Source organism: Camponotus floridanus, unplaced genomic scaffold (assembly GCF_003227725.1).
Source record: "Camponotus floridanus strain SB8 unplaced genomic scaffold, Cflo_v7.5 scaffold62, whole genome shotgun sequence".
Lineage (NCBI taxonomy): Eukaryota > Metazoa > Arthropoda > Insecta > Hymenoptera > Formicidae > Camponotus > Camponotus floridanus.
In genome coordinates, this window is record NW_020229792.1 from 534843 (window position 1) to 554171 (window position 19329).

At 34.8% G+C, this 19329-nt stretch overlaps 1 protein-coding gene across 10 annotated transcripts in view; it reads left to right on the forward strand.

Annotated features, from left to right (window-relative positions):
- LOC105254664 (nuclear receptor coactivator 3) overlaps positions 1–19329 on the forward strand; it is a 115293-nt gene that overhangs the window by 58400 nt on the left and 37564 nt on the right. For 3 of the 10 annotated variants that reach the window (XM_011263480.3, XM_011263485.3, XM_011263481.3), the window contains exon 1: positions 15991–16229. The exons of 3 other annotated variants lie outside the window; for them this stretch is intronic. In XM_011263480.3, the coding sequence (XP_011261782.1) occupies positions 16117–16229 (113 nt within the window). In that variant the 5' untranslated portion in view covers positions 15991–16116. Of the gene's footprint in view, positions 1–3822; positions 3945–15988; positions 16230–19329 lie in introns of those variants that run through there. 4 more of the 10 variants (XM_025413210.1, XM_025413212.1, XM_011263486.3 and 1 more) reach the window with 3 other exon arrangements.

Consider the following 19329-nt stretch of genomic DNA (forward strand, 5'->3'; position numbering starts at 1 on the left):
GCGTAGCCGGAATCACTTTTACCGGGGCTGCCAATGTCGAAGTCGGTAGAATTGACGGGACTCCACCGCGTTAAACAAACGATACGGCCGGTTCTACGACACGCGAACAATACCGTCCCCGCGGCAGTAAGTGCCTCCACCTACGCAAATATTGATACGCACGACCGCGTGAGCCCCGTACATGTTACGTACAGACGGCTCGTTAAGGCAGAGCCGTAATTATTATACCGCGGCGATGAGGATGAAGATGACACGGTGAAAAGCGCTCGTGAATCACTTGTGGAAATGAGATATTTCTGATGTAGGACGCTGCGTAGACGTATAATTACGATAAAAGATATAAAATGTATAACATTAAAGAGAAACTTGAAATAATTATCTTTTATATATATAAAATATTATTATAATTATAAATATGTAATTAAAAATGTAAACAAATTATTTTATAAATATGAATGTAATATATTATTTGTACATAATAATGGACGATTTGAAATCGCGATTAGGTGCGAAAAGATACAAACGTATAACATTAAAGAGAAAACTTGAAATAATTATCTTTTATATATATATAATATATAAATGTATAATTAAAAAATATATATAATGCAAACGCGCGAATTATTTTTTAAATATGAATATAATATATTATTTGTAGATAATAATGGACTATTTGAAATCGCGATTAAGTGCAAGAGAATGTAAAATCTAGAAAGATGGCGGCTAAAAATATAATCTAATTACATCGTATGCAAAAATAGCTTATATTTTATCTCAAAATCATCGCTATCACTCTAACCTTGTTTTCGTTTCAAGCCTTTAATTAAGAGGAAGTGCAGTGTAGTCTTTATGAGGATTACAAATTGCAGGACACGAGATACTAGAGATATAAGGCACAGGACATCAAGATGCTGGAAAATTTTGTCCGTACGAGACATTAAAATAGGATATGCGAGAGGCATTAAATATAATATAACATGCGAAATATAAATTTTGCATAAGACAAGACGAACAAGATATGCAAGATATATGTATTTAAATTATATATACAACATAAATTGCAAAACGCAAGGATATAATACACGCGAAGTATAAGATGATTTTGCATCATTGCTAGTCTTATTCAGCGATCAAATTCGGGAACCGCGTGTCCTTAATTTCGCAGCATGATTTCTTCTCGTCGTAATTCATTTGAAGGCCTATGCCTCCATCGATGGCACCAGTCGACTTGCGTTCTTCCCGCAGCCATGTCATTAAAAATAATAATTGCCTCAGTCTTAGCTTGCACCTCATCCTCCCTTGTGTGTAATTAAATATCGCTCAAATCGCGACAATCGTCCTAGTCACGCGCGAGTCCATGGGAAATGAACCCGTACCACGCTTTTCTGTGATTTTCTGAGCGAGGCGAACGATCGGAATGTGTATCGCAATCGTATCGACTGGATCGGAATTTTTTCATCGTCCATTGGATCTATAATTTCCAGTGTGTGTAAACAGGAATGTGGAAAGAATAAATTTGCAATTGTTACAAAGAAACGAGTTTTCAGCGCCTCACGTTGACTCTTTCTCACCATAAGATACACATAAAATTAAAATTGAAACTTTGAGATAAAATATACACGTGACTCATTATTTTAGTTATAGATATCTGCTGTTTAAAGACGCGTTCTATGTAATTTACATCATCTGTCATGTGAAAATAATTCGCTATTTCAAAAATAGCTCGAGATATTTGTAATAAAATAACAAAATAAAGTTGATAAAACTTGTGCCAATTTTTCTTTTGAAAAAAATGGCGTGATTTTGTCACCTTCAACGCGATAACATCTAAGGAGTAATAATGTACGTGAGACCTACAATCAATTTTTCGGATGTTGCCCTTTCGGTGTCGCGTGGCCGTCCCGGATTAGGGAAAGTTTTCGTGAAAAATAGATCAGGGGTGGCGTTCACCCTGCCTTGATGAACGACATGTCGGTCGATTAACCCCGGAGGCCTCCGAGATCGTAAAAAAATTGCCCGGGAATTCTTAATTGCGACATCCTACGCAACGCTTTCACGTCTCGCTGATTTTCCAATTTTTGCCTCATAATTTCTACTTCGTACTTTTGTATAATTGGACAGCCTATTTCGTAAAGGAATCTGAAATTATATTCGAACAAGTTAACGGCAAAATTAGTTATCCAAGGCTGTTTACACGTATGAAAGCTGCTATTATAATGTTGAGAAACTAACTAAACTTTTTCCTACCGAGGACGAAAGGAAATGTTGACGTTATATTAATCTATACAGGGTGTTGAGGCAATCTCTTCCCAAAAAAGCTCTTGTAGCTTACCTCGAGAGCTTTTTAAAACACAATAATAAAGTATTTTTTTCATTGAGTACTTTTATCGAGTTGCAATTAACAATTACCTTTTTTTTTCGAAACAATTATGTGTTTTCTTTGCATCAATTGATTCCTCTCATTACTTTGTACATAAAAGTATTAAGATAAGATAATCGGAAAATAAATATTTTACTAGATATTTTATGGTTTATATAAAATTAAGAGATTATTTCAAGCTTCATAACTCGAAAAGTACTCGATAAAAAAATATATATACTTCATTATAGTGTTTTTAAAGTTCTCGAGGTAAGCTACAAGTGCTATTTCTGGAGAGATTGCTCTGACATCCTGTACAGTATGATTTTATAGAATTAGGAAAGCTAGCAAATTTCGGCAATTATTTTAGATCGTAATTAAAATCTGGTGCATGAAATAAAAGATTAAGACAGTGGGCATTTTTAAGCATCATTTATTTTTAAATTATATATTGTTTCATATATATTTTCTAAACATGCATACAAGGTTTTTACATTATATTTCGTCATAAAAAAATCTCGTATCTCAACCTAGTATATTTCAGATTAAATCTAATATGCATTATTAAATGAAAACAGATGTATATAAATAGGTGATTCTTCGCTAATCTCCGTACAAAATCTCCGTAAAATTACAAAAACGAGCATCAAGTGTAGCGTATCTGAAAATAATATTTCAAGAGCTCCGACCGGAAGCGCTATCGTTCCGGCTGGACTCGGAAGAGATGTCCCTGCGCAACTCGGCCATTAACAGGATCCTTGGGGCACCTTCGCGCCCAGGCCGGGGCCGTCCAATCGGCGCGCAGGCCCTTTTTTCGACGGCGAAAATGATCGATCCACCGCATCCCGACGTCCGTCGATTACATAACCGTACAGTCGTCGTGCCCTACAAGCGCGAGCCTAAACCATCGGCGCTCTCTTCCCCGTGGTATCGGGCCATCTCTCTCCCGCTCACCCTTCCCGCCCCGCTCGGGGTCGCCCTTCTCTCCCCTGACGTTCCGTGACGCAAAGACGCGGTTACGTCATAGGCGGCGAGGCGCGCGACGCGTCTTGCCCGTTGACATGGTAACGCCGCGCGCGTGCGTCTTTCCCCCTCCCCACCCCACCCGTCCCGGCCGCTCTCTCTCTCTCTTTCCCCCTCCTCCCTTCCCAGTCCGAGCCTCGCTGCGCGCGCGTCGTGTTCGTGTGTTGCGTCGTATTTACCATTAGCATATTTCGTCTTATATCAGCCATGCTCGAGCTACGGGTATTAAATATCGTTTCGCGAATTCCATCTCCCGCTCCGTCTTCGTCGTGCTCGGCCGACGCACTTTCTTCCGTCAGTCGTGAAGAGGAGAAAGAGGCGAATTTAAGGGCCCTGCGATGCCACCTGTGGCGGCCATCTTGTCGCGAGATATCCGCAGCGGGAAAACAAACGGTGAAGCTTTCGCTCGTTTTCGACTTACGGGACTCGTCCTGATGGAATTATTACGGTTCGATGGGACAGAAGTGTGTTGCAAAGTGCGGTAGGAAAGTGCGGAGAGATGCGGGGAGGAAGGAAATCAATTTGGCGTGGTCAGAGGGAACAATGTTTCCGGAAAAGAAAGGTATTTATGCTACGTAATTCTGTCTTGATACGATTCGAGTTTTCGGCGCGTTGGAGAATTAGCTTGAAGCGCGGTTCAAGGTGCATTTGTCATTGAGGACCTGTTGATTTAACCCTTTCGCCAAGTTTGACGCCATGTTGATAGCGTCCGATATTAAATTTGTCAACATGTTTTCGATTACGATCTCCCCTCCCTCCCCTGGGAGTGGAATATATCTAAAGAATTTATCTTCGTTACGAAGTTTGTAAATACGTCAAATATGTCAACATCTGTTTATGATGCGATTTAAAAAGCATAATGATTTTATACTATAATCACATTACATAATTTTCAGTCAATTATAAGATATATTTAGTTAATTGATTATATATAATACATTTAAAAAAATGTATAATGATTATTTTTCTGGGAAGGAGAGGACAGTAATTTTAACTATGGCTATGCTGCTTTAAACAGAAATCTAAATCTCTTTTAAAGTGTCTTGAATTTTTCTATTATATCTTTTATTCTATTTTGAATAAAATGAAAAAAAATAAAAGGTAATATATTTATACTACAAGGTAATATATTTATACTACATTATAAATATTTTGAGTTGTATATAATTTGGATGTCACATAAATATTTGAAAAATTTAATATTTAAATTAAATAAATATCTTATACAAGACAAATTAATAGATTAATAGATAATAATTAAAATTCCCTATATATTTTGCATAATATAATTATTATCTAAATAATAATTATATTATGCAAAATAGTGTATCTAACGTCACATTATGCAAATTACAGTATTTAATTTACATTATTTAAAATGTGACATATTACATATAATATTATGACAATAATTAATATTATAATTAATTAATGTTAAAAAGTATTTATTATTACATATCAGAAAAATAATCTATGTATTATATATTTTTTTCTCATATAATCAATTAACTAATTATAACTATGTTATAATTATATAATATTATTAGGATTAATATTATAAAATTATTTAAAATATTTCTTTTACGATAATATATTTAAAAACTTGATACACGAATCGTGTCTCTGACAAAAGTACCTACATTTCACTTTTAAAATTTGAATAGAATATTTTCAATTTTTCTCTTGGAATTTTTTCATAAACTGAAGCGGGGATATATCGTGTAGTTTAAAATCAATTTTATGAGACACAAATAAGTGCGATGTCGTCGTCATTGAAATCCCCACTTGATTGATTGTGACGTATGAACACGTGTTTCTACTATATTCTGCTTTCAATTTCACTGGAAAGACACGTCTTTCGACAAGAGCTCCGGATACGCGATTTATCATCGTCATCCCACCTGCAAGCCAGCAGATATTGAATACCAAAATTCATTTTCGTAGAAAAGCTTATGCATTTCAAAGAGTTCTAGAATTCTTCAAGAGTATATTTTCAATTTAAGTACTGAATTTTGCCTACTTGAGCGACAGCATAAATAATTAGAATTTTGGACTCTATGAATGTATCGGATGGAGAATATCTCACGTCATCGCCAGCCTTATAATATTTAAAAAATTTAATTTGTCATCTTCAAAAAAATAACATTGACGTTAAATATAAGTTCTCGTATTTATAAGATAAGTAAAAATCAGATAATATGTCTCTCGAGTACTTGAAGCAGCAACTTTGTCGCTTATAATTAGCATATAAATCACGTTTATGCTGAAATTTGAAGGCCTTAAAATAAAATTAATTAAATTAAATTAAATTAGGATTGATTTTCAATTAAGAAACATGTTACGTATAAATAAAATATGCAAAGTCCGAAGTGATACGGTCACAGAAAGAAAAAAAATTACTTCGAGCGTAGTTTCGATATTTCAGAATTATTTTGTCCGGGATTAAATCCGTTGGGTAATCGCTGAGTCGAGTTTTATCGCCGGGCGAAGGGTATTCGAACTGAATCTCTAATAAAAGGGTAGGCAAAAAAGAGAAGAGGACGGTGTGTGAAGGACTATTTAAGCTGACCAGATTTCAAAATTGCGAAAGAGGGATACCAATATCTCAATCTGATGTACTCTTCTCGCTTTAATAAAAGAAGATAAAGTATTTTTATAGAAATACTTAAAGAGAGGAGCTAAAATTATCGCGTGTATTTTTTTATTCGGTTTAAAAAGGATATATTCTATACTTTTTATACTCTGCTTACTTTTACTGCAGATAATTTAGAGAGATTCACTTTAAATAATTTCTGACACGCACTTTGTGTCAGAACCTTAACCAAAATTTCAAGTAGTTATTCTTGGAATAGCGGAGCTTTTTTTTGGAATATTGAGTGGGTAGTGTGATATATTGGACTCGTGTTCTCGCCACGCATCTTAGCTCTGGATGTGCTTATTCCAATTCTCATCTCACGTTGACATTGACCGCGATCTTCGCGTTAAGCAAACAAAACTTAGATCAGGCCGCGTTTGTTACATTTAGTGCTGTTCTTGCTGTATTACAAGAGTCTATATTTTTCATTGCTCAATCTTTAAAATGTTTCATTTTCCGAATGACATATAAAATATTTTCAATTTTAATTGAAAGAAAAATACTTGTTGAGGAAAAATATAATAAAATATTTTCAATTTTAATTGAAAGAAAAATACTTTTCAATTCCACTCTTTCGATAAAATATAAAATTATAAAATCTTCGCTTTTATATGCATTTAATAAAATTATACTCTTTTAAATTAATATAACTTCTCACAAACGAAAAATTAATAATAGAAACTAGACGAAGGATTTTTTTTTATTTTTATTGGTGATTTAATTCTCTGAAACTTCTCCAAGATGTTTTTACGAAAAATTAAAGCCATCTTACAACATCGATTCGCGATTTTAAAACGTGCAAAATTTCTCGAGGGTCGAGGCTTAGGACTGAATTTGGTCACCGTGTCACGTTCGCATCTCGACGGATCGGCTGTTTTCACTCAGTAACTAAATTCACTTTCACAATTATCATCGTTTCTCGATCAGCGGGAGATCCAGCGCATCGCTCAACCGATGCCGGCGAGAGAATCGAGATGTAGGTACCGTTGATCGTGAGGTATGTGTGTCAAAGTAAAAAACTTCTTCCGGGAAAAAGGGGAAAGGGTAGAGCGCTAAAAATTCGAATAACGGAAAAATTCTAATAGATATTTATTTAAAAGATTTTTGTTTACAATATGATTATTAATGATTTTACATTAGCAATAAAAATAAACGGTAAAATATATAAGGTACACAGAAAAAACGAGGCGATAATGAAAACCGATACGTGACTTGAAAATTGTATTGGACGATAGAAGATTAAATTGCGCACACAAATGGAATCGAAATAGCATTTCGTGTAATTCGTGTTATGCAAGCTGCACGTCGTTATGCAATCGGGACGAATGAAAAACAAAAAGGGGAGGGGGCGAAGCTTTTAAAATTCCTTATAAAAATGCGGGTCGCTCTCCGTTCGCGCTATCTTTATTTCTTACATAAACATTGCGCAAGATCGCTATCACGCAATTGTAATAAATAAAACTAAGAATAGCATTGATATTTGCGTCGCTCCGCGAACTTTGCTTACAATCGCGTATTATAGGACTTTCTATTTCTCCGATGGTATGAATCAACTTTACGCGACGCGCGAAGGCCGAAAAAATGCATGGCATTTTAGGGTTCCCTTCCCTCGCGTTCCAGTGATAAAGGAGGGCACGCGAGTGTGAACCTGAACTCGGTAGGAAGACTGGATTGGCGAAAGGTGTATACGAAGTGCCTCGAACGTACCGGGTGCCCCGCAATCGCGGACTCTCCCACGAACTGACAATAGATATTTCTCAAGAAAAGGATTTTATATTCTGTGTAAATTATTAGATATTGATAAAAAGATTTTTTTAATTTTTCGCGTGATGCGGAAAATTATTAAATTTATATTTTTAGAAAGATTCGCAATAAAATTGAGAAATAAAGAATATAAAGATTTATTTAAGTTAAAATATTTTTTAATAAAATGATTAAAAGTATTAAGAAAAATATTGATAAAAAGATTTAAAAGATTTTTTTAATTTCCGGCGTGATGCGGAAAATTCTTAAATTTATATTTTTAGAAATATTCGCAATAAAATTGAGAAATAAAGCAATAAAGATTTATTTAAGTTAAAATATTTGTTAATAAAATGATTAAAAATATTAAGAAAAATTCTCATCTAAAAAATTGAGAAAAAAAGCTTTTGTTATTCTGTTATCTCGAAAGCAAAAGTCGGCTGAAGATCGATTGAAGAATTGTTTAAAACTAGCAGATAGTTTTCCGGGACACCGTGTATACGCGAGCGGAGGGAACTCTGGTCGATGGCCGTGGCTGCGCTCGCGTCTGCAGAACAGTTTACAGCTGCATAGCCAGACCGGGGAAGTATGTTACTACTCGAGCGTAACCGAGAGACCTCGACCAATTTAAATGCGCGATCACCTTCTACGGATCGCCACTGACTCCGATTCGCAAAGTCGATTAACACCTAACTTTGGCCGCGCCATTTCGACCCGAAAACGCGTTGATTTCGAGTATGTAATTTTGCGACTACGTAAAGTGGCTGGATACGCGAATAACGGTATACTTCATTCCTGAAGCCAGTCGCCCTTTAATCGCTCAAAAATCGAAATCTTCTTTTTTTTTTTAATTTTATCGTATTTTTGGTTAGTGTTTTATGGTTAAATATATTCGTACATCGTATTAAAATATCTTTTTCAGACGTAAGATCTCTATTTCGTAGTAAAAGTGAAAGAGTATTTCAAGGTGATAGAACGTAAGGTTACATCAAAAGAGCATTACCGCTTTTTCAAGCATATCAAGCAATAGATGGAAAAAGAAAACGTTTGAATATACAAATTTATATAATAAATTAAACGTTGCAAAATTTTTTGCATAAATAAAATTATGAGAAAAAATTTTTTTTTAATGGGAACCAATTTTCTTTATCTATAGAAGTAATTTTTTTTCATACATATATATTTTTTTCTCTATAAAGTTAATATATGTAGTCTTATAATTCTTTTTTGGTAAATTTTTAATATTTTTGATACTTCTATATAATATTAATCATCTTTATTTTATATACATATATGAGGAATTTTATATTAATCTCCTCAGACGTGGGGACAATGAAGCGATTTTTCATGAAATGGCCGTCTATATCTGCTGCGTATAAATCTCGACAGATAAAAACGACGCGATCCCCTTCGTATCTTTTGATTGTCTCATGTCAAAATGCACGAAAATTGTGAGTCATATCATTACGATTGATACGTGATATCTCGCCGTGTTTGATCGTCGCGAGAACAGGTGTTTTCGTTCGTGAAAGTACGATTGTCGCTATGAACAGACGATGGATTTTTATATAAGGCGTCTTAAAAGCATCGCCATTTTTATCAATCTGAATTTATTAATTTTTTGAAATAAGTTTTTAATTTTTAATCGTGCATAATGAAAATATTAATTTGTATAATTAAGACTTTTGATTAAAGACATTTTAGTCATCTTGCATAATGAAAATATTAATTTAGACAATTTAGACATTTTAGTCATCGTGCATAATGAAAATATTAATTTGTATAATTAAGACTTTTGATTAAAGACATTTTAGTCATGTTGCATTAATATTGATCGCAAATAAAATAAATTGCTTTGGTATTAAAATTAAGAAACTTGTAAAAAGTGGAATTGATCAGTTTGGTTTCTAAGAAACTTATATTAATGATGATAGCAATATTAATAAATAGTTGAAGTTATTAATAAATAGTTACAATTTAGCATCTAAACTATGTATGAAATCCACATAAAATTGACAGAAAATTATGACAATAAACTGTAGTTGCGCGAAATTACAATTCGAAAATTAATGCGGCGGGTAATAGTTAAATTAAGTTTGAATATTATTCATAATATTCACGCGATTCGCGATCGAGTTAATAAATGCGCCGCGAGAATTCGCGAAAAAAATAAATCCATCGAATAAATTTTGGCGACACGAAACTTGCAAATTTTATGATAAAATAGGATAGAACAACGAATATATTTCTTTAATACGTCATAATCCTCCCGTCATAATTAGTTCTAAATATAATATTGTTCGACGTCAAGGTTTTATTTGACTAATATAAAGAGATCTTTGACACGAGATAAGGATCAAATAGGCGTGTTAAACGATAATAAGGCATGTCAATATTAACTAACACGTTCTATGACGATGATCAAAATTGATTAAAGCTGCTAAATTAAAAAAAATAAGTAAAATTCACCGCGCAAAATTTATATGTGCGTTTTTTTTCATTTCGATCGAAAGTATTTTTGTTCGATAAGCAATATCGAGCGCGAATCTCGCTTCATTTCGGTTATCGATATTAATTTCGCGTTCGAGAGTTACGTATCTATTGCACAGATCATCACTCGTCTTCTTTTTTCCTTCCTCTTTTTTTTTTTCTCTGCAGAAATTACAGATAATAGATAACGTTGTTGCACTTTGTCGAGGGAGTACGCGTTGCTGGAAAATACTTAAATCGGTCGGATGCTGGCCACTTGCTATTCACGTCTTTTATTTATTCCGTCGAGACGATGAAATTAAATTTTCCGCAATTTCTCGGCGCGTATAAGACGTTATTAAAAATAAAACAGCATTCGCGAGAGACGTTGGAGGAGGCGCGCAGACGGAGTTAAGCCGCTTGTACTTTTGGTTTCTTTTTACATTCCTTTACTGCAAATAAGTCGTTTACTTTCTCTGCGTTCATCATGTATCGTATATGGTTAACGGATAAAATATTGATAGAGAGAAACAAGGGGACAGGAGGGGGGAGGGGTTAGAATATCCAGAGTGATCAAGGTAAGAATAAAATGCAAATCGCGTGTGAAGAATCCTCCTGGAATTAACCTTCGACTATACTTTTTTATATGCTAGTACAATTTATCGATCAGATACTCCAATGAAGCTTGCTTTACTTGTACGACGATGTATTTTTATACCCTCTGTAACATACTTTTAATCTTTCAACAATTATCATGAAAATTGCAGGTTGCAAATTAATGTTGATTTATTACATTTATTTCCATAAAATATTATACATGCATATTCAAAGAAAATGCAAGCGTTATTTTTATAGGCGTTTTAAAAACGAGGGATTGCGGGTCTCCGTTTCTTCGATATCGGCTTGCATATTAATAATGCAAAATATCGTTGCCGGATATCGGTATTCATCGAAATAATATCAATGATATTGCACCCACAAAAATAAAATTATATTAAATTAAATGATAATATAATTTTTCGTAATATTATCTTATAATTTTATTTCGTATTATTTTATATTATTTTATAATTTTATTATATATACCAAATTATAAATTAAATAGTAATAGCAATATATTACATACGAAATAGTGAAATAAAAAATATTCCTCGCGAAATCAGCAGATCGTATCGCGTACGACGTATTAACGGTACATATTTTGCAGACATACAAGCGTCCATTGTGCCTTCGATATCCAATATATAAACTTGCCTATCGATAAAATCTATATTCAACTATTTCCTACATAACGTTTCGACCTAAAGGATACGCAGTCGAGTTATTTTCAAAAATGTCCGTTTGCTTCGCACGCGAGGGGGGGTGATACGCGACGGGGATCCCCGACGCGATCATTCATCATTTCCAGTCTTCCACGCGAACATTCATCATTCTCATTTTCCGCGCAACATTTCATTTACATATCTACCATCTCTATCGCGGGGGCATTGCTTGTCGCGGGACCGTTGTCGGCGAGTCCTTTGATCAATAGCACCCGGTCAAACATTCGTTAAATATCATCGCAGATGCAGATATACCGTTTTATCGCGACGAGACGCGAGAGGAGAAGGAGAGCGGGAAGGGGAGGACGAATCCTCGCGAGGAATTTAACCTAACGTCCGAGATGGAGATTAGCGTCCCGCGCGATGCGACCGAGAGGGAGGCGGCGGCGGTGAGGTGGGAGGGGCGGGGGGAGGAAGGTGCAGGCCAGGCAGGCAGGCAGCGCAGCGACGAGCAGCAACGCGCACGTCCGCGTTGCCGTCCGCGATCGCCCTGGCCCACTGACCTATATTACACGCGGGGTGTACAGGTCCCGCATATACGAGTCTCGACCCACAAGCGATACTCGGCCGCGCCAAGTCGGAGCGGGCCGCGTCGGTACCTGCTTCGCCTCTCGTCGACGTGCGTCAACGGCTCAAGCGTTTTCGGGGCTCGTGCGGGAGATCGAACCGCGAGGAAGATCGGCCGCAGGATGACGACGCTCGTCGGCGCCGCGGCGCCGAAACCCGGAGCGCCAAGTACGAGGTTTTCGCTCGAGGTTTTTAAGCGGTTGTTAATTTTTCTTTTCTTCTCCTTTCTTTATTTATTTTTTTTTTTTTTTAGATCGTTAGAAAAATAAGTTATACCTTGCCGCTCGAGGAAAACGCGGATCGTCGAGGCTGAAAACAAATGGAACGCTCCCCGTTTCGTTAACATGCGAGGCGTTTGACGTGCGAGAGTTATATCTATCGCACGTGCGCGTTATAGATACACATTTGGCGCAACGCGGGTATTTCTGTCAGTGGCAGTGTCTCTCGTTATTATTGTCGGAAAGTTGTGTGAAACGAGATACGTACATTTATTGTTTCCCCCGTCATCGGTACTTGAACCTACGTCGAGCGTGAATTTTTATTTCTTTGTTTACGTCTTTTGTTTTCCCCCGCGGCTTGTGCGTCTCGACACCGTTGCAGGTAGAATTGATGTTTCGCGGCTCGTGAATGAAGGGGGTAGGGCTTGGAACACCCTGTACGAGGGATAAAGAGCTTGTCGGCTGTATATTGCGCGCGTAACTTCCGCGATCGCATCGATTCGGAGCGCGGGACGGGTGAGCGGAAGTGTGTCAAGGACGATCGTAAGCGAAGGTATATCGAATAGAGCTCGGGCGCTACGTTTCGTCCGCGTTTCCTCCGCGATTTCAGCTCTACAGCTCGAGACTATCGTAGACACGCGAGGCTGCTTCGTCTCTCGAGTATAATAATGTTTCCGTCGAGAGCGAAGCTGAAGCCAAGGGCCGCGTTTCGAGATTCTATACCCTGGATACGATTGAACATCGATTATCCTATCACGCGAGGCACTCTATAAAAACAAAGTGTTCTCTTCATTTTTTTTTGAAAGAAACTATTAATTATTAAATTGATGTTGTAATAATTTCAAACAATATCAGAAATGTTGTTAATTTTGTCTCGATTAATTTTACTTAATTGTTTTACATATTTTTTTTTAAATAATTGTTTATATTGTGTATGTATGTGTAAATAAAAGAACTGTGGAATATTAAAATATAAAAGTAGCACAGAAATTTACAGTACAAAAGTTATAAAAGCGTGCGACAAATAATGATTAAGACAAAGCAATCTTGAAATTTATTAAAGAAATTGTCTCGATATTCGATGATATTGAAATATTCTTGTAAGGATATAAATTGTATAGATAATAACTTTTGCATTTCTACAGACAAAGCGACTTTTCGCGTTATTTATACGAAAATATTGTAAAGAGAAATTTGTAGGAGTAAATTTATTAAACGTATAGAAAAGAATAATAATATGTGAATAATATAATATTACATTATTTTTCTGTGCTCTTTAATTCTTATAAATATACACATATCTTTTATATTATTTCCTTTCCGCGATATTCATGCGAAAATATTGTAAGAAAATATTGAAAGAAAAATTTGTGGAAGTAAATTTATTAAACGTATAGAAAAGAATAATAATCTGTGAATAATATAATATATTATTTTTCTGTGCTCTTTAATTCTTATAAATACACATGTCTTTCAAATTATTTTCTTTTCGCGTTTTTCATGTGAAAATATTCCAAAAAGAAATTTGTGCGAATAAATTTATTAAATATATAGAAAAGAAAACTATTTAATAATAATATAATATTATTTTTCTGCGCTCTTTAATTTCTATAAATATACACATGTCTTTTATATTATTTCCTTTTCGCGATATTCATGCGAAAATATTGTAAAGAAAAATTTGTGGAAGTAAATTTATTAAACGTATAGAAAAGAATAATAATATGTGAATAATATAAGATTATATTATGTTTCTGGGTTCTTTAATTCTTATAAATATACACACGTCTTTTATATTATTCTTCTTTCGCGTTTCGTTCATGCGAAAGTATTGTAAAAAGAAATTTGTGGGAATAAATTTATTTAATTTATTATTTATTAAATTTAATTTAAATGTATAGAAAAGAAAACTATTTAATAATAATATAATATTATTTTTCTGCGCTCTTTAATTGCTATAAACATACACATGTCTTTTATATTATTCCCTTTTATTTTTCATACACGGATCTAATGACCCAAAGTTGATTTACAGGAAATTTAATAGCCTTTTAATCCTTGATCCAAAAATATTAGGCCGCAATTTTTGGCAAACAAAAAATCTTTCTAATTAGATTCTATAAATTCAGGTGTCCCCCTCGCATTAGGTACACATTGACGGTCAGTAGTCGCGGAACGTCGAGAGTCAGACGAATGACGTTGTTCGCGCGGCGCGAAAAGCGCCGACGCGACGTAACGCAATGCAACGCAACGCGACGCAACGCGCCGCGACGCACTCGAGCTCCTCGAGGCGTCTATCCGGCATCTTTGGCACGCGCGAGCAGAATCCGCGCGTTTTCTCGGCCTTAGTAATAAACACCGCGCAAATTCCTCCGGTGAAGCGCGACGCTTTAATTAAAACGAATTTAATCGAATTAAAAATGAGGCTCCAGTTAAGACACGAGATAACGAAAGTAACGAATGTATCGCCTCTCTCTTCGCGAAGTGCGAAAGATACAATCGCATAAACATACCGATAATGCGCGTGTAAATGTAGGCGATGGTAATAAATGCAGCGTGATGCGAGTGCGAAGAGAATAAATAAATGTCGGGAATTTAAAAATGGCGAGGAAATGATATAAGCACGAAAAATCGCCGCCAACTAGGTTGAGCAAAAATTTCGCCACATCTACCGATTGCGAGCCTCTGTTCCAGCGCGCTCGCGTGTTCGTGCATACGTGTACGACGCACACGCGGGCGTGTCATACATCACCTTCACATACATGTGCACGCTGCTCGTTTAGCGGCCAACGTAAACGCGGAGGAGGAAGGGGATAAGGAGAGAAGAAGCGGTCTATCGGCGGAGCGAGAGAGAGAGAGAGCGAGGGAAGGAGGGAGGCGACGCGTGCGAGGGAGGGGGAGCGGCTCTAGACGCGCCGGGAGGGAGATGCACGAGGGAGAGAGGGGGGGAAGACGGTGCCTCGCGACAACTAGGTGACGGTTGCGTGGTTACACGCCGTTCATGATGCAAGGTGCTTTCCTACGCGATAAGTGGTGACGTCGGCAAAAGTGCGCGAGAGAGGATTCCTCGACTGGCGTGTTATCGCGAACGCGTGTTTTCTCTCCCGCGGAAAGGCGTTACCCTCTCATCGATGGAGAAGCAGTGCTCTAGACAAAATAAATAGGAGATGAGGATAGAGGATTCGTGCTCGATAGTGTGAAGAAAGGGGGCTCGACGAAAGTGCGAGTGTGTGTCACGAGTAACTCGACCATCTTTTATCTGAAGTTCCAGAGTGTTACATAAATTTTTTCAGCCTCTGGTTCTTCGAGTGCGACTAAAAGTTGAGTTTAGTGGTTTAATAATTTAGTGTTTTTTTTTCGCGAGTAATACTAGGATTTTTGTGTGGATCGGAAAATTGGAAAATGGGCAAGATTGAAGATTTTCGGGACTTTTTCGAAGGTAGATTAATGTGCTCGATAAACGATGCGAGTGTATATTTGGATATATATATTTATTTGGAATAATATTTTGTTGAATGTGAAGTGTCAAGTGATATAGATGTGGACGCGAGATAGATTTCGAATCCTTGACAAGAAACATCAACACGGCTGTTTGATTTATCGATTAGATTGTTGACAAGATTGAGTTTTGCTTCGAAAGTCGGTGAATCTTGATTCCGTGCTTCAAATTACAATTCTCGTGCAGAAAATCAGGAATCCTCGAAGCTATGAACTCGACTCGATCGAAAACATTGCTGCGAAGAATCATCGGGATCATTGAATGCTCTGTAAAATTGGACTATGTTTCCGAAAAAACGTTCCTTGAAACGTGACGTCAAAGTGCCAGTGCTTGTAAAAGAATATAAAAGCGAGAGGAGACGGAAATTTTCGATGATGCAAAAACGGAATGCGCGGTAAGCTCGAAGTAATTTTTTAAATAATTTTTCTTATCATAAAAACGCACATTGTCGATATATTTTAAAGTGTATTTTAAAATGTCGTATGGTATAAAAGAAAAGTGCAAAACCTTGGAAAAAATATTAATAAATATGACTAACAAGTATGATTGAGCAAACCAAATATTCCTTTTCTTTACGATAATTTCTTATCGCTATCAATTCAATTCGGAGCAAGCTTCTCTGAATTAAATTAATACAGGATCATATTTCTTTAAAATTGCCACACGGTATTTCTAATAAAATTAAAAATAAATTTTCAATGATTATAAATATATAATACTTTGACAGGATTTTTTAATAGACTTCCTTTGCTCAGCATTTTTCATCTCGTTAGTTTTTAATTATAACCGTTTGCTTAAAGATTATCGGTTTAGTCATCAATTTTCTCGATCGACATTCCTCATTGTTTTTTTCGCATCACGAAACGCACTGACGCAGAACTGGCCCGGCTCTCCTACGAAAATGTCCGATTATTCCACCGAGGCAGTTCAAGGTCGTACTTTCGATTAATCGCCACTTGTCCCCAAATGTTGCGCTATATATATTAAACGTTTATTGTGTTAAGAGCCCAAGATGCAACACGTGACTATTTCTCTCGAGCGAGATGTTTCGAAGCGCGACCAGCTGATTTCTCTCGACAAATATATTTGCATCGCGAATCACACGCTCTTGTAATAGACAACAAGCACAAACATTTCTACTAATTATTAATAATTATTAAAAATAGATGAATTATGAAAGTTGAGAAAGTCTTTTATTAAACTATATTTTTTCATTATTATTCATATCAATCCATTATATGTAAGGATATCTTTAAGAGCGTTTTAAAAAATATACCCCTCAGAATTATTTCAGAATTTTCCTGTTTATGATTCCGTCGATGTCAAATTTTTGAATGTACTATATTTTATTGATAGTCGGATATTTCCATCTCGCTCAAATATTTCGCATGTTGATTCTCTCTGTTGTAATAAAACTAATGTTATCGCCAAAGCTGTTTGGATTTTTTAAAATCTTTTTCCATGTCATTTTTAGCAAAGTTATTGACGTAGACATGGAAATAGTCGCAGTTATATACAATTAATTTTGCAGACTAGGAACAAACGATACCGCGTGTTTGGCAGTCAAAGAGTATATTTATTTTGGCCCGATAAAAATCGACAGATAGAACGAAATTGCGCGACTTTATCATAAAACCGCCAATAAGCCCGTTATTAAACGTCTTAAAACTAAAAATGTCGATATTCCAGCAATAGATTAATGCCTCTCATTTTCTAAAATAATTCGACGTTATATATCGCTCACATATTATACAACTTAAAAAATTCCTACGTAATTTATTACGAAATAATTTTCTTATCTTTAAATTGTCGACAATTAAAGCTATTATTAAGACTAGATGCAATTGTTATTAAATTGTTATTAAGATATAATATATTAATTATTACAGGTAATAATTAGTTATGATAAAGTTATGATAAAGTTATTAGTTATAATGAAATAATAGTATTTTTTTATAAATTAAATAAAGATATTAAATTTATGAATCATTATTTAATTTTCAGTAATTATTAATAATTTGATTTTATTGTGTTTAACACTATTAAAATAATGGAAAATTTTTATCAAATTAATAATATTTGTAAGAATTATTCAATTTACGTTTTATGTTTTATGAATTTGAATGTGTAAATTGCTCAGGTAACTTAAAGAGTTTAAAACTTTTTAAACTCAAAGAGTTTAAGAAGTTCTTCTTATGACTTAATAATAAAAGGAATATGCTAGTTATTTTAATTTCATTAACATTTATTAAAACATCATGTGTTAATTCTAATTTATTTGTTATAATATTAATTTTGTAAAGAATTCTTCGATCGATAAATTGGAAAGAATATTACGTTAATGAAGATATAATGAAGCATTGGTATTTTTCGAATGTTTTATGGAAGAAATCAATCATAAATGAATCGAAAAACTTGCCATTAATGTTTAATGCGATGATCTGTAAATTGAAGGAGAAGTGTTTTTCGATGCCAAATTCGTCAAAGTGACTTTTAATCCATGAACACACATCTATACGATCGTATTCTTAAAACGCACACAAATTCATTCTCGAGTCAGTCGCTTGCTTATCGATTAACGAGGTTTAAATTGTAGTATTTTATATGCGGACATTTTATGCGCGATTCCCCGTCCGATATTTTTTTGTCGCGTCATATCGAAATCCGAAACCGATTATGAAATGACGTAAGGATCGCCTGATATAAGTTATCGTCAATTTTTCGGATATAACACTCACTGAATACGTACTGTAAAGGTATGTTTTGTATATATTTTTCGTCAGTCTTTTGCCGATAATGCAATTCAACATCAATATTTATATGCATGCTGTTTAAAGTTACACGTCTTTTATATATTGATTCGCGCAAAGATTGTGTAATTTTCTTGATCACAATTTTCGAGTAGATGTTACTATAAAATTCCTTGTTTTAATTTTTTGTGCTATTTTTACTTATTTTCTTATTATAATTTTAAAATATTATTCTATTTATTATTTTTCAACATTTAAATATTTCTTAATTTTTCTCTCTCCTTTTCAAGTTTGTTAAAATATAACAAATTTGAATTTTTTAAATTATTATATGACATCGAATTATCTGTATCATCATTAAATTAAAAAATCATATGCACATTAGATGCTACGGTTTATTCGAAGAACAAAACTCAACAGTTTTATTTTTCTAAAAAAACAAATCTTTGTCGCTGAAATTTATTATTATATATTTTATTTTTTCCAAAATATATTCAATTGTTATATTTAAATTCACTTATTATATATCTTATATCAATTTAATAAAAAATAAACGTTCGCAAAATGTAAAAAAATGTTAAACTATCCATATATTTTTACTTAACCATGTTTAATGAAATAAGCATATATTCACGCTTTAAAAATAGAGAGAGAAAAAAGAAGATGTGAAGATAAAAGAAAGTGTACAAAACGCATTTAGAAAGAATAGTCTTGTTAAATTAGCAGGAGTGTGGCCGAAAAGCA